Here is a 15,791-nt window from a genome sequence, read left to right as displayed (position 1 = left end):
TGTGGCCTGAGGGTCCACAAGGGTGAACTCAATGGCCCTGGACTTCAGATGGGCCACTTGTAAAGTGATGCCTCCTTTTATTACACTCCAGGGATCCTCTGCTTGGCTGAACCCTCTGTCTTACTGGGGGGATGCGGCCTAGCACTATTGGTTGGGATTAAAACTGGGGGCTGTGAGGAGGCGGCCTCTCTGAGTCAGTGCGCCCTTCAGTGGGCAGTGCAAATCCAGGGTCTCAGTTCTGCTCTGCTTATGAGGATGTGGTTGGGGCTGCTCCAGTTTTATTGCTGCCACACATGTGAAGAGGGCTAGCAGATGATCTTTCTCTTGGTGTAGCAGAATGAATAATGAATTTGGGGTTGGGAGACTTGAATCCATGGCCAGCTTCTGCTACTTGTCATCAAGGTGGCCATGGGCAAGACCCTTAACCTCTACGACCTTCAGATTTATTGGCTGTGAGGTGGGGATAATAACTACTTCACAAGACTTTTGGGAGGAGCAAATACAATAATTTCCATGAATGTAGTTTTGAACAAGTCAAATGCTATATAACGTAAGATGTTATGTGTTGAAGCTTGAAGGATGGCCCCATTCTCTTCTGGAAAGTCACTTTGCCTCTTTGTTCTGGTTTCCCCATTTATAAAGTGCCCTTTTCTTTTCTGCATTTATAAATAAAAATGAGAAAAGCCTTAGAAACTCTTCAAGATGTTAAAGGAAAGAAATAGTGTTTTCTTTGGGTTGGGAAGTTTAGAAAGAGTGATGTTCACTGTAGACTTTGAGCCTCATAACTGACCCTTCGGAGATGAAGCTTTCGTTAGTCACCTGACTCGTATTTTCATGTAGAGGAGAGGGATTCCAGGGACTCTTTGTTTTTCCAGTGTCCCACAGCCACCTGGCAGTTATGTGTCATGAATTTTAGTAGCTTCTGAAAGAGAGGCTACTGGTTGCCCGCCTGGTTCCCTCATCCTGGTAGGTTCTGCTGGGGAAACTGTTTCGGGTGGGCAGAGAGGCCTTTCTCCTCTGTTCGGGGTTTGCAAGGCAGGGTTCTAACGGGCAGGAAGAGTTATTGCTCTGAAAGGCTCCTTGGGGGCTGGGCAGCTCTTTCAGGAACCTGTGTGGCTACAGCTTAGAGGGAAACAAGGAAGTGGGAATTCCAAGGGCAGAGAAACTTGATATGCCATGGGACTGTGCCAGGGAACAGAGTAACAGGGGAGGAGAGACTCCAGGCCAGGGCATCCCAATCAGTCCTCAGTGCGTCTGCAGGGCTCTCGGCACACTAGATGGGGGCACAGGGAGAGGCTGGGCACCCCACCCACAGCCTCAGCTCTTGTTGTAGGACAGGGGAAAACCTGCCAGCCGTGCCCTGGAGTGGTGTCTGGGAAGAAGCCCCTGAGGAGACTCTAAGTAGGCAGATTTTTTTTCTTTAACGACAGAGCCGTTTTTCCAGGTGAATCATGTCACAGCAGCCTCTAAGGCCTGAAGGAGAAGTTGTCCACAGCTTCGATTGGGGCTGCAGCTGTTCCCTGCTCCTCGTCGGTCCAGCTTCCCAGAGCCGAGTCACAAATTGGATCCCTCGATGTTCCTTAAGGATTAAAAAGTAACATTCCTGTTCTCACTCCCTCTCTCTCCTCTTCCTCTACTCCAGTACTTCCCTGCACACTTACCCCCGCCCTCTCTCAAGTTAGAATAATCAGTTACCCAGGGAAGTTGAAACTTTGAAATACGTTGGAGGACAGGCCAAGGGCATCCTCAATTCTGCTGGCTCTGCCCCTGTCCCTGGAATGAAGGGTTTGGGTGGCCAGTTTTGGAGGGGTACTCCACACTCCGTATGTCATGGCCACACTGCTGGCCTGGAACCAAGACAAGCTGTGCTCCATTCCCCACCGAATCTGATTCTAAGAATACTTCGGGGAGGTCCACTGGGCACCTAGGGGAGGTGGGAGAGTTTGAGTCCTGGGCCTTCCAAAGCACCTCCCTGCAGGCAGGCAGGACTGAGAGGCTGAAGAGCGTGTCTCCCTGTTGCTTCTTTTAGCTGTTACCTATCACTGCTCTGGAGACTCCTGATTTCCAGTGTTGGGCCCAAGAGAGTTTGCTGAGGCGGCCAAGCAAAGGGAATACGTACCTGAGCCTGGAGGAGGCCAGGCAGCAGCCCCGCAGAGCTTTGGCTGGGTCTCCCTTCTGTGCCTCTACACTAGCTTGGGAGGAGAGGATGTTTAGGGCAGGGTGGGGGGAGGGGAAGGGGAAATCTGCTGGCAGATAATTGAGGTCTTTGAGTTAGAGGAACCATGGAAAGTGGAGAAGGGGCCAGGAGGGCATGAAAGAAAAAAAATGACCATCTGGCGTAGTCTGCACAGATTTCTCTTTAAAGCTTGTGGGAAAATGTGCTAGTGATTGCCTTCTTCTGAGGGGAGGGAGGGAGACTGCATCTCTTTTATGCTGGAGAGGAGGTGCTGTGTGCCTCTGTCTCAGTGGGTGGGCGGGGTAAAGTGCTGGGTGCATCTGTCCTAGGGCAACATGCCACTTGATATTGTCTGATAGAAAAAACCTTGGGGTCTCTTCTCTGTTTCAGATGTAGGCCCTAGAAAGCATGCCTCTGTGTGTGTGTGTGTGTGTGTGTGTGTGTGTGTGTTTGTTTGTTTAGGGACCAGGAAGATGTTAAATGAGCCTAGACTACCTTATTGAAGGATTTCTCCAAAGATCCCTCCTCTTATTTTTTTTTGGCTCTGATACGCTGTTGTTGAGGGGCTGTTGAAATTATCACAGCACTCTTCTAAAAACTTCCTGAACGTTACATTGCACTGTCCTTATAAAGGGTGAATTACGTGCAATTAGGGTATGAAGCCTTCTTAACCAAAGCTGACCTATTCCTAAGGATTTGTCATGAAACCCCTCGTTTGTCAAAGAGCCAGACTCTTCTTGTGTGGCTTGTCACTGAAGAGTTTGTATGTGAGGTGGAGATTGACTAATAGGAAGTAGCACAGTGAATGAAGGACTGTGTGAACCTGGGAAAAATGAGATAAACAGGATTATGAGAAACAAGATCTGAAGCAGTTGGAAGACTACTAGAAGGTACAAAAGAGAGGCCCTGGGCAAGGGGACTGAGGAGAAGGTAGTTCTTAGGGGCAGCTGGGGTGATAGATAGAAGGGGGTACCTGGGCTGACCAAGGAGGCTTTACAATTTACCAGAAGGCTGGCCTGCCCCTGGGGGCTTCAGGGAGACAGTGTTGCCTGGGTCCTCACAAGCACTGGGAAGGTGACGGTGGGTGGCAGTGGCTGGCTTTGGGGTTGACACTCCTTTTCATTTGCTCTTAGGCTCGGAGGTATCTCTGGTGTCCGTGTTCCCTCTTGGTCTGCTCACCCATTTAGTCAGTGAAACAGGGGGCCTGGGCATAGGGCTGGGGAGGATCTAGAAAGCATCAAGTGTGCGACTTATCTCATATATGTTGTATTAGATGTTGTATTGTAGTTATTTCCTCCCCAGTGTGAGCCTGTCTATGATTGAGAGAGAAGAAACATAGTTTTGGAAATTTTCCTGAAGTTTTGGATTTTGGTTGTAGGGTTAATGATCATCTCATGCTTTAGTCTGGGAAAGTAAGAGGGTCCAACTCTTAGACTCTGATTTAAAGCACTGTTTGAATGATGGGAGAGAGACAATGAAAGGACTGGAAATAGGAGGAAGGTGAGGATTCTAGACCTGTGTTGAAGCTTTTTGACAGCATCAATGGATGGGATTGGGGGATAGGGAAAGGGAAATGGGAAAATGGAAAGAAAACTATAAAGTCAGCTGGTTTTTAGAACTCTTTAGCTTTATTCGAGGAACTGAATTTTGGTGTGCTCACTTTTGTTTTGGAACACAGGCTCCCTTACAAAGTTTTGACAGCTGAGTTTTATAGTTTTCTTTCAAATGAGTCAACCTGTAATGTATTTATTCAACTATCAGTGACTGTTAGATCCTCAGTGAGCGTATGGTGTTGCCTTAGAGCATCTCTGATGGAACCATTTGTGCTTAATATGAGAATCTCACATTCAGGGTAGTACAGTGAGTAAGAGCTGGAGCTTAGGCGTCTTACACGCCTACATTTAGAACCTGACATTATGGTTACTAGCTGTGTGACCTTGGGCAAGTTATTTAATCTCTCTGAGCCTCAGTTTTCCGTGAGGCATCTGTAAAATGGATATACAGCCATATGTCACTTAATGACTGGGATATGTTCTGAGTAATGCATTGTTAGGTGATTTTGTCCTTGTGCAAACATCATAGAGTGTACTTACGCAAACCTAGATGGTATGGCCTACTATACACCTAGGCTATATTGTGCTAATCTTGTGGGACCTCCATCATGTATGTGGTCCCTGATTGACTGAAACGTCCTTATGTGGCCCATGACTATAATAATAGTACTCAGCTTGTTATAGTTGTGATGAGGATTAAATGAAATGATACACGTAAGCTCTCAGCTAAGTGCCTGGTACATGGAATGTTCAGTGTTTTCCATTATTGTTATTGACTTAGAGCAGCATTTGAAGAGAGTAAGGCTGGAATCTCTTAATCAGGTTGGGGATACTGTGCTAGGAAAGTCAAACCAGAGTCTTCATTTAGAGGGAGTTTATACTTTGCATTTTCTTCATCCTTCTGTCAAGACCCCAGGAGAGTTTCTGAGATGGTCCTTCTCAACCTAGCTTCATAGGCTCAGCTTTATCCTCTTGTAGGAGGCTTACCCTTCACAGTCGCGGGAGACTACAACTGCCTCTTGCCTACCCCTTTCCTGTGGGCCAGCCCAGGTAGGGCCCCTGAGGGCCTCCTTAATCTGGCATTGGAGGCCCTTCACAGCTCTGGACACAGGCTACCCCAGCACTCCTCGCTCCCACTTCCAGGAATTCTGTCCATGTGTTCTTCAAGACCCAGCTTAGAGCACAGGCTTTGCAGCCAGCTCTGGACGTTTGTAGTCTGGTTCTTCCTTTTACTATCTGTGGACTTCTGGCAGGTTAACCTCAGTAAACCTTAGTGTCTTTACCTGTAAATTGGGAGTAATTTTACCCATCTCAAAGATTCGTTGTAAGGGTTAAATGAGTTAATTTATGTAAAGCACTCAGCTTAGTTCCTGGCGCAAATATGTTCCTAGTAAATGTTAGCTGCTGCTGCTGTTAGAGATCTCTCCCTTCTATGAATTTCTCTGCCCTGGCCGGGTAGTCAGCAGATCTGAGCTTTAGTGCTGACTATCTGTCACTTGCTGGGTTACTTTGGAGAAGTAACTTGACTTCTCTAGGCTTCAGTTTCCTGTTCTAGAAAGTGGGAGATTTGGATTGAGTGTTTTCATCCACATTTTGACTTGACCCTTCAAATGCGTATCTTGCTTTCCAACTAGATTCCCTGAAGTTCTGTGTAAGTATAACATTTGATACATTTTATTTCCTCAAATTGGCCAACGTACATAGTTTATGCTTAAAAAATATTTGAGTAAACTTTTTTTTTAACCCCATCAGTTGGATTTTAGGAAGCATTTCGACGTGGTTCTCATAACTTGGAGACTGGGAACTTGTTCTCAGATGCTTAGGGCATGGTTGCAACAACTTGCAAAGAGGCTCCAGCCCTTAGTAAGCTAGGAAGTCTACCAGGTTGGTAAGAAAGGAGGTGGATTTCACTTGGTGCCCCTGGGAAAATTTTGGTCAACAGATATTTGGGGTAGTTATTTGTTCTGCTGTATAGACTGAGACCAGCTTTGTGAATAAATTCTGCCATCACTGTTTCTTCTCTCAGTAGTAGGAAATGGCAGTGTGTTCTGACCCACCGTCTCTCCTTTAGAGTTTGGAGTGAGCTAGTTGTGCTCAAAGACAAACTGTGTGTTAGGGGAAGAGCGTCCCAAGGAAAGAGTAATGTTTAGAGCCCGGGCTCTGGGCTTGGATTGTCGGGCTCCACGTTCTGGCTCTGGCACTCACCAGCTTTGTAACCTTGGGTAAGTTCCTTAGCTTGTCCATGCCCCTGTTCCTCTTCTGTAAAATGGAGGTGGTAACAGGGTTTCGTAGGGTTGTAGTGAGGCCTAAATATCAAGTACTTAAGAATAGTACCACATATCTGGTGCTAAATGAAATGTGAGCAATTATTGTTATATTTATGATTCCCTGTAAGCCAAGCAGAATTTGTGTCTGAGTGGCTAGTCTGTCTGGTTTGTTCTGCTGAGAAATGTGGGGTGATAGTCCCTTCCTCTGTGTCTTGGGCAGATATCTAGTATCAGCAGAGCAGTTATTAGTGTCCCCCAATTGGTATATAGATCGTGGCTCTTATACTTTGCTTTTGTAAAGAAATATATAAACCAGAGGGGGAATCTGGCTGAGCCAAAGGAGCAGCTAATCTAGGTTGAAAGGACCCTCTCTGATGAGTAATGTATGTTATGTGGCACTGAGGTAGGGACATGGCAGAACCCTGTGTGAAAGAGCAAGATGGGAAGTGGACTGAGGGAGAATGTAAACTCAGAGACAGCAAGAGTGGTGAATATCTCTGGGCAAGTGATTGTGGCTAAGACAGTAAGCTGTGTCAGGAAGCTCCTGGCACTTGATCTTCCAAGAGACATGTTGACTCCCCAGCCCCAGGTGAGCCTTGCCCCAGGAGTGATCACTCAGACCACTCTCAGAGGAGCCATGGATCTGTTCCTAACAAGAATGAGTAGCGTGAGTAGCTTGGTGCATCTTATCTAGAAGTGTAATTATAAAGAGATTTCCTCTTTCAACTGTAAGAAATAGGAACTTTTGCTGCCAAACTTAGCAGCGTGTTTTAAGTCCCTCAAATCTCCTTTGAGTGCTACCAAAGCTCTCAGCTTTGTTGTTATCTCTTGTTGAAATATAGCCTGGAAAGGTCATATCAACAGTGCCAATTTATGGGCCTGCTGAACCCAGGCAGGCCTAGGGCAGAATGGGGAGTTCCTGGGAGAAGGTGCCTCACAATTTTTCCCTTTGAGTAAGGCTGTTTATAATCTAAGTTTCCTTTTGCTTTAGAAGACCAAACTCTGCAGATTAGGGTCAAACATTTTATTTCTTTTGCGGTTTTACTTCTGTAGGCTCCCTTAGGCAGGAGCTCAGACTCTACAGTAGCTCCCTGTACAATCAGGAGAAGCTCAGCCTTGATGGTACTTACAGCTACCAAACTATGCCCAACACTTTTTATTGGAGGTAAGTTTTCTTGGCACAAAGTTATGCTAGAATCCCTGACCCCGTTTAGTTTATTAGCAATTTTTGACCTACTGTGCATTCTGAAGTGGTGATTAAAAGAGGTGAAGACCACCGGGTGTAGAAACCACACGTGGGGCTTTATGCTCATTTGTAAAGATCTGAGAATAAGAAGGTCTGACCCATGTCTGCATATACTTTGTCACCTGGCAAATGGATGCAAATAGGGAAAGGAAATTAAAGAACCTGACTGACCCTGGCAACAGGAAAGAAGTGTGTTACTTGAGTGGGAGAGGAAAAATACCTGGGACAGCTGAGATGAACTAGGCAATGGCAGTGACCTTGGTTTGTAGTCTGTGACTTGACTAACTCCGCTGCTGTGTTCAGAGAATTGAGGCTTTGGAATCTAGAAAGGAAAGAGAGCACTGAAGTTCCTAATTTTCTTTGCCTCCTTCTAAGCCCCTGATTCACTCAACCTTTTGGGTTCATACATAAGTGGAAAGATGGCCAGAAAAATGGCTTTTTTTGTAATGGAAGAGGCAGCACTGTCCTCTCTGGGTCCCTGTCTCTCTGCGTTTGAGTCATCACTGCTGCTGAGGATTGAGTTACTTTGCTCGACTGTGCTGGGAGGGCCAGCTGTGAGGATACTGGTGGTAAGACGGGTGGCGGGTTTTGTTAGCTCTCTGAGTAAGTGCCCAAAGGAAAGTGGCAGGGATCAAGTTAAAAAGAAAACAATGAGGAACAACTGGAAATTTTTGTTTTATTTAAATCTCAGTAAAAGGAAATAGACTGGCTTTTTTTTGGTCTCAAAACTCACATCTGTTTGGTAAACCCAAGTGGGTTTCAAACGCAGTGCTATCCAGGCTTCTTTTCACCTGAGAAACACCCAAGGTTTGATGTCTACGTAACTTTGCTGGGAGAAGTTGAGCCCTGGGAAGCTGTAGAAATGAAAGGAGAAAACCATGGAGTTATGTGTATTTTACCAAAATAAGAAAAGTTGGTGGGGGAAAAAAAGGCCATGGAGACTGTAACTCCTGTGACATCCTCCCAGCCCTTGATAGTAGTTAATGTTTGTCAGAGAGGGAATTGGGACGATTTTTTGTGTTGGTGCTCCCCAAGGGTTTATTTCTCCTCAAGCTTTTCTCTTTTTAATTTACAGTCTCCCCCTGAGATCCCATACTCTGCTGCCACCAGTTAGTCAGAGGGAGGAGGGGGGGTGGTGTCCAGCTCCGCCTCTCTTGTTCAGAAACTATTATTTATTTATTTATTCAGTATGTATTTATTGAGTTTCCATTTTGTTCTAGGCACTGTGCTACATGCAGGGCATGTAGGGGTAACTAAGACAGCAAAGTCCTTGTATTGTGGAATTTAAAGTATAGTGGGGGAGCCGTCAGTACATAACTAAGCAAATCAATAAATGAGGTAGAGTTAGTAATATGAGCTATGAAGGAAATAACGGTGTTGGGAAAGAGAGGGAGTAACAGGAATTCGAAAGCTATTTTCAAAAGAGAAGTTAGAGAAGACCTCTCTGATAGTATGATATTTGAGCGGCAAGTTCAAGGATGAGAAGAAGCTGTGAATGTGCGGATTTGGGGAAACTACATTCCTGGAAGAGGGAACAGCAAAGGCAGAGCCCCTGAGGGAGGAAAGAGCTTGCTTGGCATTTTGAAAGAACACAGACAAAGTCATCGTGGTTAGAATATAGGGAGCCAGTGGATGTAGGGGTGTAAGATGTTGGTAGAGACTAGTTCAGGTAGAGCCTTGGCCATGGAAAGGAGTTTGCAGAACCAGTATGAGGGGTATAGGGATAAGGTATCAAAATTTGAGAGGAATGGTTGGCTAAGAGGAACATTGAATTTGGTTGTCTGAGAAGAATCAAGAAAAAGAATATGGGGAAATAGAAGGGATCTGGTGTGGGGATAGGCACATAGCTAATTAGCTAAAGGAAGTGTAATAAATATAATTCAGTTCTGTACAATTCTTGAGATCAAGAAATATGTGTTTTAAAAATTTCTGTAGATTTTAGGTCTGTGGTATATCATTAGTAGAATGCTTACTCTATTCCAGACTTTGTGTTATACTAGGCATTTTCACTTGCATCATTTTAGTAAATTCTCACAATAATCTGAGTGAATTTGTTGATGTTCGGATGTTTACCTGAGGGATTCGGGGGACGAACATGCTTAAAATCCAAGTCTAAGTCTGCATGATTCCAAAGGATGTGCCCTTTCTGTACCCCCACTCTGATTGGTATACCACCTGCACCTCCTCTTAGTTATCTCAAATATTTAATGAGCATTTTTTTTCCTGAATTATTGTGTGTCGTTTACTGTCATGTTCTTCTTTCTATCCATTGGGAACTAGGATAGATTTTGATTGTTTGTGGAGGTGAATGAGTTTTTTCCAGCTTTCTCTGAAAGGAGTACCTGGTTGAATATTGAAAATGGCAGTCCATATCAAAAACTGGGAAGGGTGGGGGTGTGTGACAAGACTTGGAAACAGATAACCTGAATCACCTCTCTTTATCTGGGTAGGAAGAGTGATGGTCTTTCTCACTAATACTCCACAAGTAGTTAGATATCTTAAATTATGATTCCTCCTATTTTATAGGAAGAAGATGGAATTTGTGTTTGGGAAATTTAATTTCTCAGTAAACTGACGTTTGCAAGTAAACTCTGATTTCCTAGTTTACAGGTCTCTTACAGAGTCTGCGAGTTTGTTGGAAAGGTTTGAGGAAAGAAATTTATCAGGCCACAACTTTGACTTGCTAGAAATTGAACAGAGTGGTTTCTGTTGGTGGGTACCTCTTTCTTGAGGGACTGGTCCTGTTTGGATTCTGTAAATCAAGGGTCAGGCTTCTGAAATGGAGATGTGTGTGGTGGTTGTCAGTTCTCATTCCTCGGTGTTCGTGAGGTCCGTGTCCAGCCTAGCCAGCCGGCTGAGATGGAGCAGTTTGTGAAGGGCAGAGTGGGGTGAGATTGAATTTCAGTTTAGCATAGATTCCTGACACACACAAGAATTTCTTTTGTAAGTAATGGGATTCTGCTTTCCTGTCTCCCCTTTCACTGTCTGTTTTAGTAACTACTTTGCTACTGAAGGAAAAGAGATGTGGTTAGGAAAGATTCCTTTAGATGGAGTTTTTATCTTTGGCACTGACTCACTGAACAGACGTTAGGTGGTTGCCTACCATAAGCAGGGACCCTGGTGAGGTAGGAGATGAGGCTGAAAGACCGGTTGAGGTCAGATCTTGAAGGGCTTGAACCCTCCAGGAATTAGGGAATCGTCATTGTTCTGAAGGCAAGAAAGGAACACAACTGGACTTGGTTGGTACAACAGAAACCTATGATACCATGTGGAAGATAGAATTGGAGTGGGAGAAAACCTGTCTGTCTTCTTGGGTATAACTAGAGAGGTAATGTTACGGTCCCTAAGATGCATTGAAAGCAGAATATAAGGGAAATCTGGGGGGTCTGAACTCCAAAAGGCAGGGTTCCCTGGAGCCTGAGAGCAGTGATTTTCAGACTTAAGCATGCCCCAAACTCACCTGGAGAGCTTGTTTCCAATTCAGTAGGTCCGAAATGGGGCCTGAGAATTTGCATTTTTAACAAGTTTCTAAGGTTTCTAAGTGCTGCTGCTGTTTGGGAACCACTGCTTAAGAGGATCCGCAGCTGACACTCAAATAAGGGTAGGAGGGCCAGATGTTAATTGGTGTGCCTTCTTTCATTAACCTAGAATTTCATGTCTTTACTTCAGAATCTCTTGAGTGGGTTATGCTGTAACATCAACAAAGCCTCGTAAAGGGCCGTGTCCTCAGTCACGGTGACTCTTCTCACGATATCCACATCACTTCTGGATGAGGTTTCCAGCTGTGTGCTTGTCTCTAAACAGGTGTTTGACTGAGTTTTGGAAAATGCCTATCCTAGGCACTTAATTCTGTTAGGACAGGTGACATTGATGGCAGGATAAGTTCCCGCTGCCCTTTAGCACAGCCTCCTGATTGGTAGGACTATTTCAGGGGCTGTAGACAGGCTCAGTGTTGAGTGTGTTCAGTTGATTAGCTAGGTTTACACAGGACGTGGCTGGGAGATTATCTCTTTAGCCCAGGAGTTGAATTTCAAGGGCGAAGTCCACAGTTGGCAGCTGGTAGGCTGAGAACACCTGGAAGAGAGGATTTCACTTGGCTTTCATTTAGCCAGGCCTCAGGGCCTCTTCCCACAGAGGTCAGGTTTTCTCCTTGTCTGGTACCCAGGCAGGTAACTTCGGGCTGCCGTTCCCAGAACAGCATGGCTCCAGGCCCTGCCCCGTGCTGTCTGCTTCAGGACCTGTGGCTTCAGGTGAGACACTCAAGTTGGTTCAATACAAGCTGCCCTCTCTTCCTTCGCATTCTCATTTCTTGAATCCTTGTCTGTGCTTGCTTCTCCCTTAGGGGAGGATCTTCATTTCTTTTTTGTGGTCACTGACTCTTAGATTTTCCCTAAAGCTCTCCTTTTCTCAGCTTCCCTCATTAGTTCAACACAATCATAGAATTCTGTTTCACTGTGGGAAGGGACATTACAGGTTACCTGACCTGGCATTGTCCAACCTTTTCCTATCCCCACACACACAGAAAATGATGATTTTTGTAAGGCACACTGACTTAAAAAGAGCAGGCTGCTGGTAGCACTGAGCCCCAGTGCTGCCCCAGGGGTTGAAAGAGTTATCATGTTTGCACAGCTGTAATCTGTTCGTGGCGTGCTGGTTGAGAATGCTGATCCAGTCCCAGGTGCGTCAGAGTTTAGAGGTGAGAAAACTGAGCACCCAAAGTGGCAGAGCTGGGACTGGGCCTCCGACCTGTTCACTCCTGCTAATTCAGGGCCTTGCTATGTACGTCACACAAGGACTATAATGTGTTACAATTTCAGATTAGCAGGCATGCATGAAACTGTCTCAGGCTAATTTTTGTTTAAGATCTTTTTCCTTTTTTTTTTTATATAACAAAGCAATACATTTGTTCTAAAACTTACGCCAAATGGAAAAACATATAAGTCAGAATATGAGTCTCTCCTGTAAACCCATGCGCCAGAAATGTAGTCCTTGTTAACCAGTTGGGTAACAATGGATATTTTTATCTATAATATATTTATGTAGACATTTATTTTCACAAAAAGAGATTATACTCTAACCAGAAAATGGAGAATAAAAAGTGTTGGCGAGGATGTGGAGAGAGTAGAACCCTCTTACTTTGCTGGTAGAATGCAAATGGTACAGCCGTTGTGGAAGCAAATTCTTTTGGTTCCTCAAAAAGCTAAAACTTGCCATATGACTCAGCAATTCCACGCCTAGGTATAAAGCCAAAAGAATTGAAAACAGGGACTCAGATACCTGTATGCCAGTGTTCGTTGCAGCAGTATTCACAGTAGCCAAAAGGTGGAAACAACCTCAGTGTTCATCCACAGATGAATGAATAAACAAATGTGGTATATGTGTATAATGGAATTTTATTTAACCATAGAAGAGATGAAGTTCTGATACCTGCTACAACATGGATGGACCGTGAAAACATTGTGCTAAGTGAAATAAGCCAGACACAAAAGGACAAATATATGATTCTGTGTATATGAAATATCTGTAATAGGCAAATTCATAGAGACAGTAGATTAGAGGTTACCAGAAGCTTGGGGAGAGGGGAGAGTGGGGAGCAATTGCTTAATGTTTAGAGAGTTTCTGTTTGGAGCTATGAAAACGTTTTAGAAATAGATAGTAGTGGTGGTTGCACAACATTGTGAATGTATTAATGCCACTGAATTGTAAACTTAAAGATGCTTAAAATGGCAAATTTTATATTGTGTGTCTTTTACTATAGTAAAAAAATGACTATACTGAAAATTTTCTCACTTGGTAATTTACGTTGGCTATTTTTCCATGTCAGTACATTACTTTTAACAGTAGCGTTGTGTTTCTTCAGGCGTATGTATCATACTTTACTTAACCAAGCCCCTGTTGATGGACGTCTGAGTTGTTTCCAGTTTTTCCCATTATAAACAGTGCTGCAGTAAACAGCAGTATACAGCTGTCTTTGCCCACGTGTTCTAGTAATTGCATTACCTTAGACAAAATTCCCGGAAGGGAAAGTTTGCTGATCAAAGGCTATGCTCACTTAAAATGTTAATAAATATTACCAAACTGCTTTCCAAAGAAGTTGCATCTATTTAGTTCTCATCAACAGTATATACAGGTGCCTGTTTCTGCCGTATCCTCGCCAACGTGGGTGTTATAAATCATTTTAATCTTTGCCAATCTGATAGGTGAAAAAGGATTTGTTGTTACTTTATTTAGGATTTCTGTAGTTATTAGTGAAGTTGAACACTTTTTATGCCCACTGGCACTTATACTTATTTTTATATGAATTTTCTGTTCAAATACTTTGTTTTTCTGTTTGGTCATTATTTTTTCTTGTAGATTTGTAACAGCTTTTATGTACATATTACATTAGAACTCTTTGCCATATGTGTTGCTGATATATTTTTCCCCAGTTTGTTTCTTTTTAATTTTTGACTTTGTCTGTGCTAATTATTTGCCTTTCACAGGTTTTAAATTTTTATATAGGCAAATATGTGATATTTTCCATCATGGCCTCCCCCCCCTTAATGTCTTTTGAGTTGAATTTCATGTCATACTTTGAAAAATTTTCTTCACTCATTAGAATTATAATAATAATTCATTCATTTTTTTCTTAGTGTTTTTATGATTTCAATTTTTATATTTAAACTGTAATTAAGTTTGTAGTAAGGAGTAAAGTAGGAATTAAATTTTATTGATTAAAAAACCTAAAATAACCTTTTTCCTATTAAATTTGCTCTTTATATAAAATTTGTAAACTTCTGTGCACTTTAGTATTTTTAGTGAGTGAGGCTACCTATATTCATATTCTTGTAATGGTTCTTTTTTAGTGTTACCATACCATTAAAAACATTTTCTGCCACATTTATGGAGGAACATTTCTGATTTAGTTTACCAAAAAGAAAAAAAAAGGCTTTAGTGAGAGGCAGGTAAGAAATTGCGCCCAAGTCTTCTGATTCCCAATCCTGTTTTTTTTGTTTTCTGTTATCCTTATGTGTTACAGCCAAATTCCTTTTCTTGATGTTTGGGGATAATTGCATCACTCCTCTTCTGAAAGACTTTACAATTGCAAAGTAGAAGGTCTTTGGTTTGACACACTAGACCTAGATATAGTATGACATGAAAGCCTTTCTCTCAGACTGTACCTGGTTTGATGAACTCAGCCTCACTGAGGTGGGAGCAGGGAGGCAATTGCATGTTAAAGATGCATAGTATGGTGCTGAGGAGAGCCACGGGCCAAAGTCTAAAGGGACGTTAAGACCAGGAAGTGTGACTCTGGTGGAGGGGAGCAGCAGGAAGAAGTGTGAAGAAACTGGATTGCTTGGAAGACAGATTAAGGAAGATTTTTGAAGTGAGAGAAGGAAGAGGAATAATGTTTATTGAGGACCCACTTATGACCCAGATACTAAACTACTACTACCTACTTGTATTTTAAAAGTCAGCTTTTAGTGCTGGGTCAGCGTAGGGTTGGTGCTCCTAAGGGTCGTGACCCCAGAAAGGAAAGCCTTATTCAATTGTCAGAGTAAGTAAAATCCTGGAACTGGAAGTTAGGGTTTGAGAGACTGAGGAGCACAGCATTGACTCAGCATCATTTCTGCTCGTGTCAACCAAGAGCTTAGATGGTTATGTTTTTAGTGGAAATAGGCTAAATAAGGAAGCAGAAGGAGAGACTACTTCAGATTAGGAAACATTCATTAGGCCCCTGTAGGACCAGGTGCATGCAGACGTACACTCCATACCCTTAAGGAACTTCACAGTTTAGTGGACAAGACGTATCAATGGTCAGGACACTGTAGTGTGGTTTATGCCGCTGTACAAGTGGCACTGGGAGGGCAGGATTAATTTGGTCACTGTTGGGAAGGGAGTGAGGAAGATGAGGGTAAGGTTTCACAGAGGAAGTGGTGCCAGTTCAGATTTTGAAGAATGAATAGATTTGTTTGTTTGTACCTTTTGACCACTATGAATAGTTATTTCTTAAGTGGACAAAGCAAGGGGGACTTTCCAGGTAGAAGGATTAGCATGTGCAAAGACAGAGAGGAGTGAAGCAGCATGTGCAAAGTTCTGTGCACGTAATTACCAGTTGGTCATTTTTGCTGTGCATAGTAGGGCAGAGTGAGCAGTATCAAGATGAGACTGTGGAGACAGGTCTCAGGGACTAGCTCTTGATGTCGGGGACTCAGTCATGAGACAAGGGTTTTGAGTGGATCCATCCACATAGGTATTGAAGTTGCCAGGGTGAAGAGAGAGCTGTCACGGAGAGCCTGGTGTGTGTCAGGGCAGGAGATGGTGCATGCATCTGTGAAGAGTTTGAATATGTGCGGTAGTCACTTCACAGCAGAGCAGCAGCGCTAGGGAATAGGTTGGAAGCACAGTCAGTGGTAGGAGAAGGCAGGGTGAAAAAATGCAAAACATCCTTTTAAACAGCTTTTAAGCCTATTGTGTTCTAGTAGACATTGCTGTCCACTGGTTGGAAATCAGTGGGGTAGGGGGTTAATACAGAACAGGAAGACACTGTGATATGTGGGTGGGGTTGA

At 43.6% G+C, this 15,791-nt stretch overlaps 1 protein-coding gene across 44 annotated transcripts in view; it reads left to right on the top strand.

Moving 5' to 3' along the window:
• DENND2B (DENN domain containing 2B) overlaps window positions 1-15,791 on the top strand; it is a 176,808-nt gene that overhangs the window by 73,779 nt on the left and 87,238 nt on the right. For 10 of the 44 annotated variants that reach the window (XM_070274689.1, XM_070274692.1, XM_070274691.1 and 7 more), the window contains one exon: window positions 1,445-1,594. The exons of 31 other annotated variants lie outside the window; for them this stretch is intronic. In XM_070274689.1, coding sequence (XP_070130790.1) covers window positions 1,452-1,594 — 143 coding nt within the window. In that variant the 5' untranslated portion in view covers window positions 1,445-1,451. Of the gene's footprint in view, window positions 1-1,444; window positions 1,595-11,206; window positions 11,493-15,791 lie in introns of those variants that run through there. 3 more of the 44 variants (XM_070274718.1, XM_070274734.1, XM_070274730.1) reach the window with 3 other exon arrangements.

This window comes from Equus caballus, chromosome 7 (genome assembly GCF_041296265.1).
Source record: "Equus caballus isolate H_3958 breed thoroughbred chromosome 7, TB-T2T, whole genome shotgun sequence".
NCBI lineage: Eukaryota > Metazoa > Chordata > Mammalia > Perissodactyla > Equidae > Equus > Equus caballus.
Note: the sequence above shows the minus strand (reverse complement) of the source record. Positions and strands in the feature narration are given on the sequence as shown.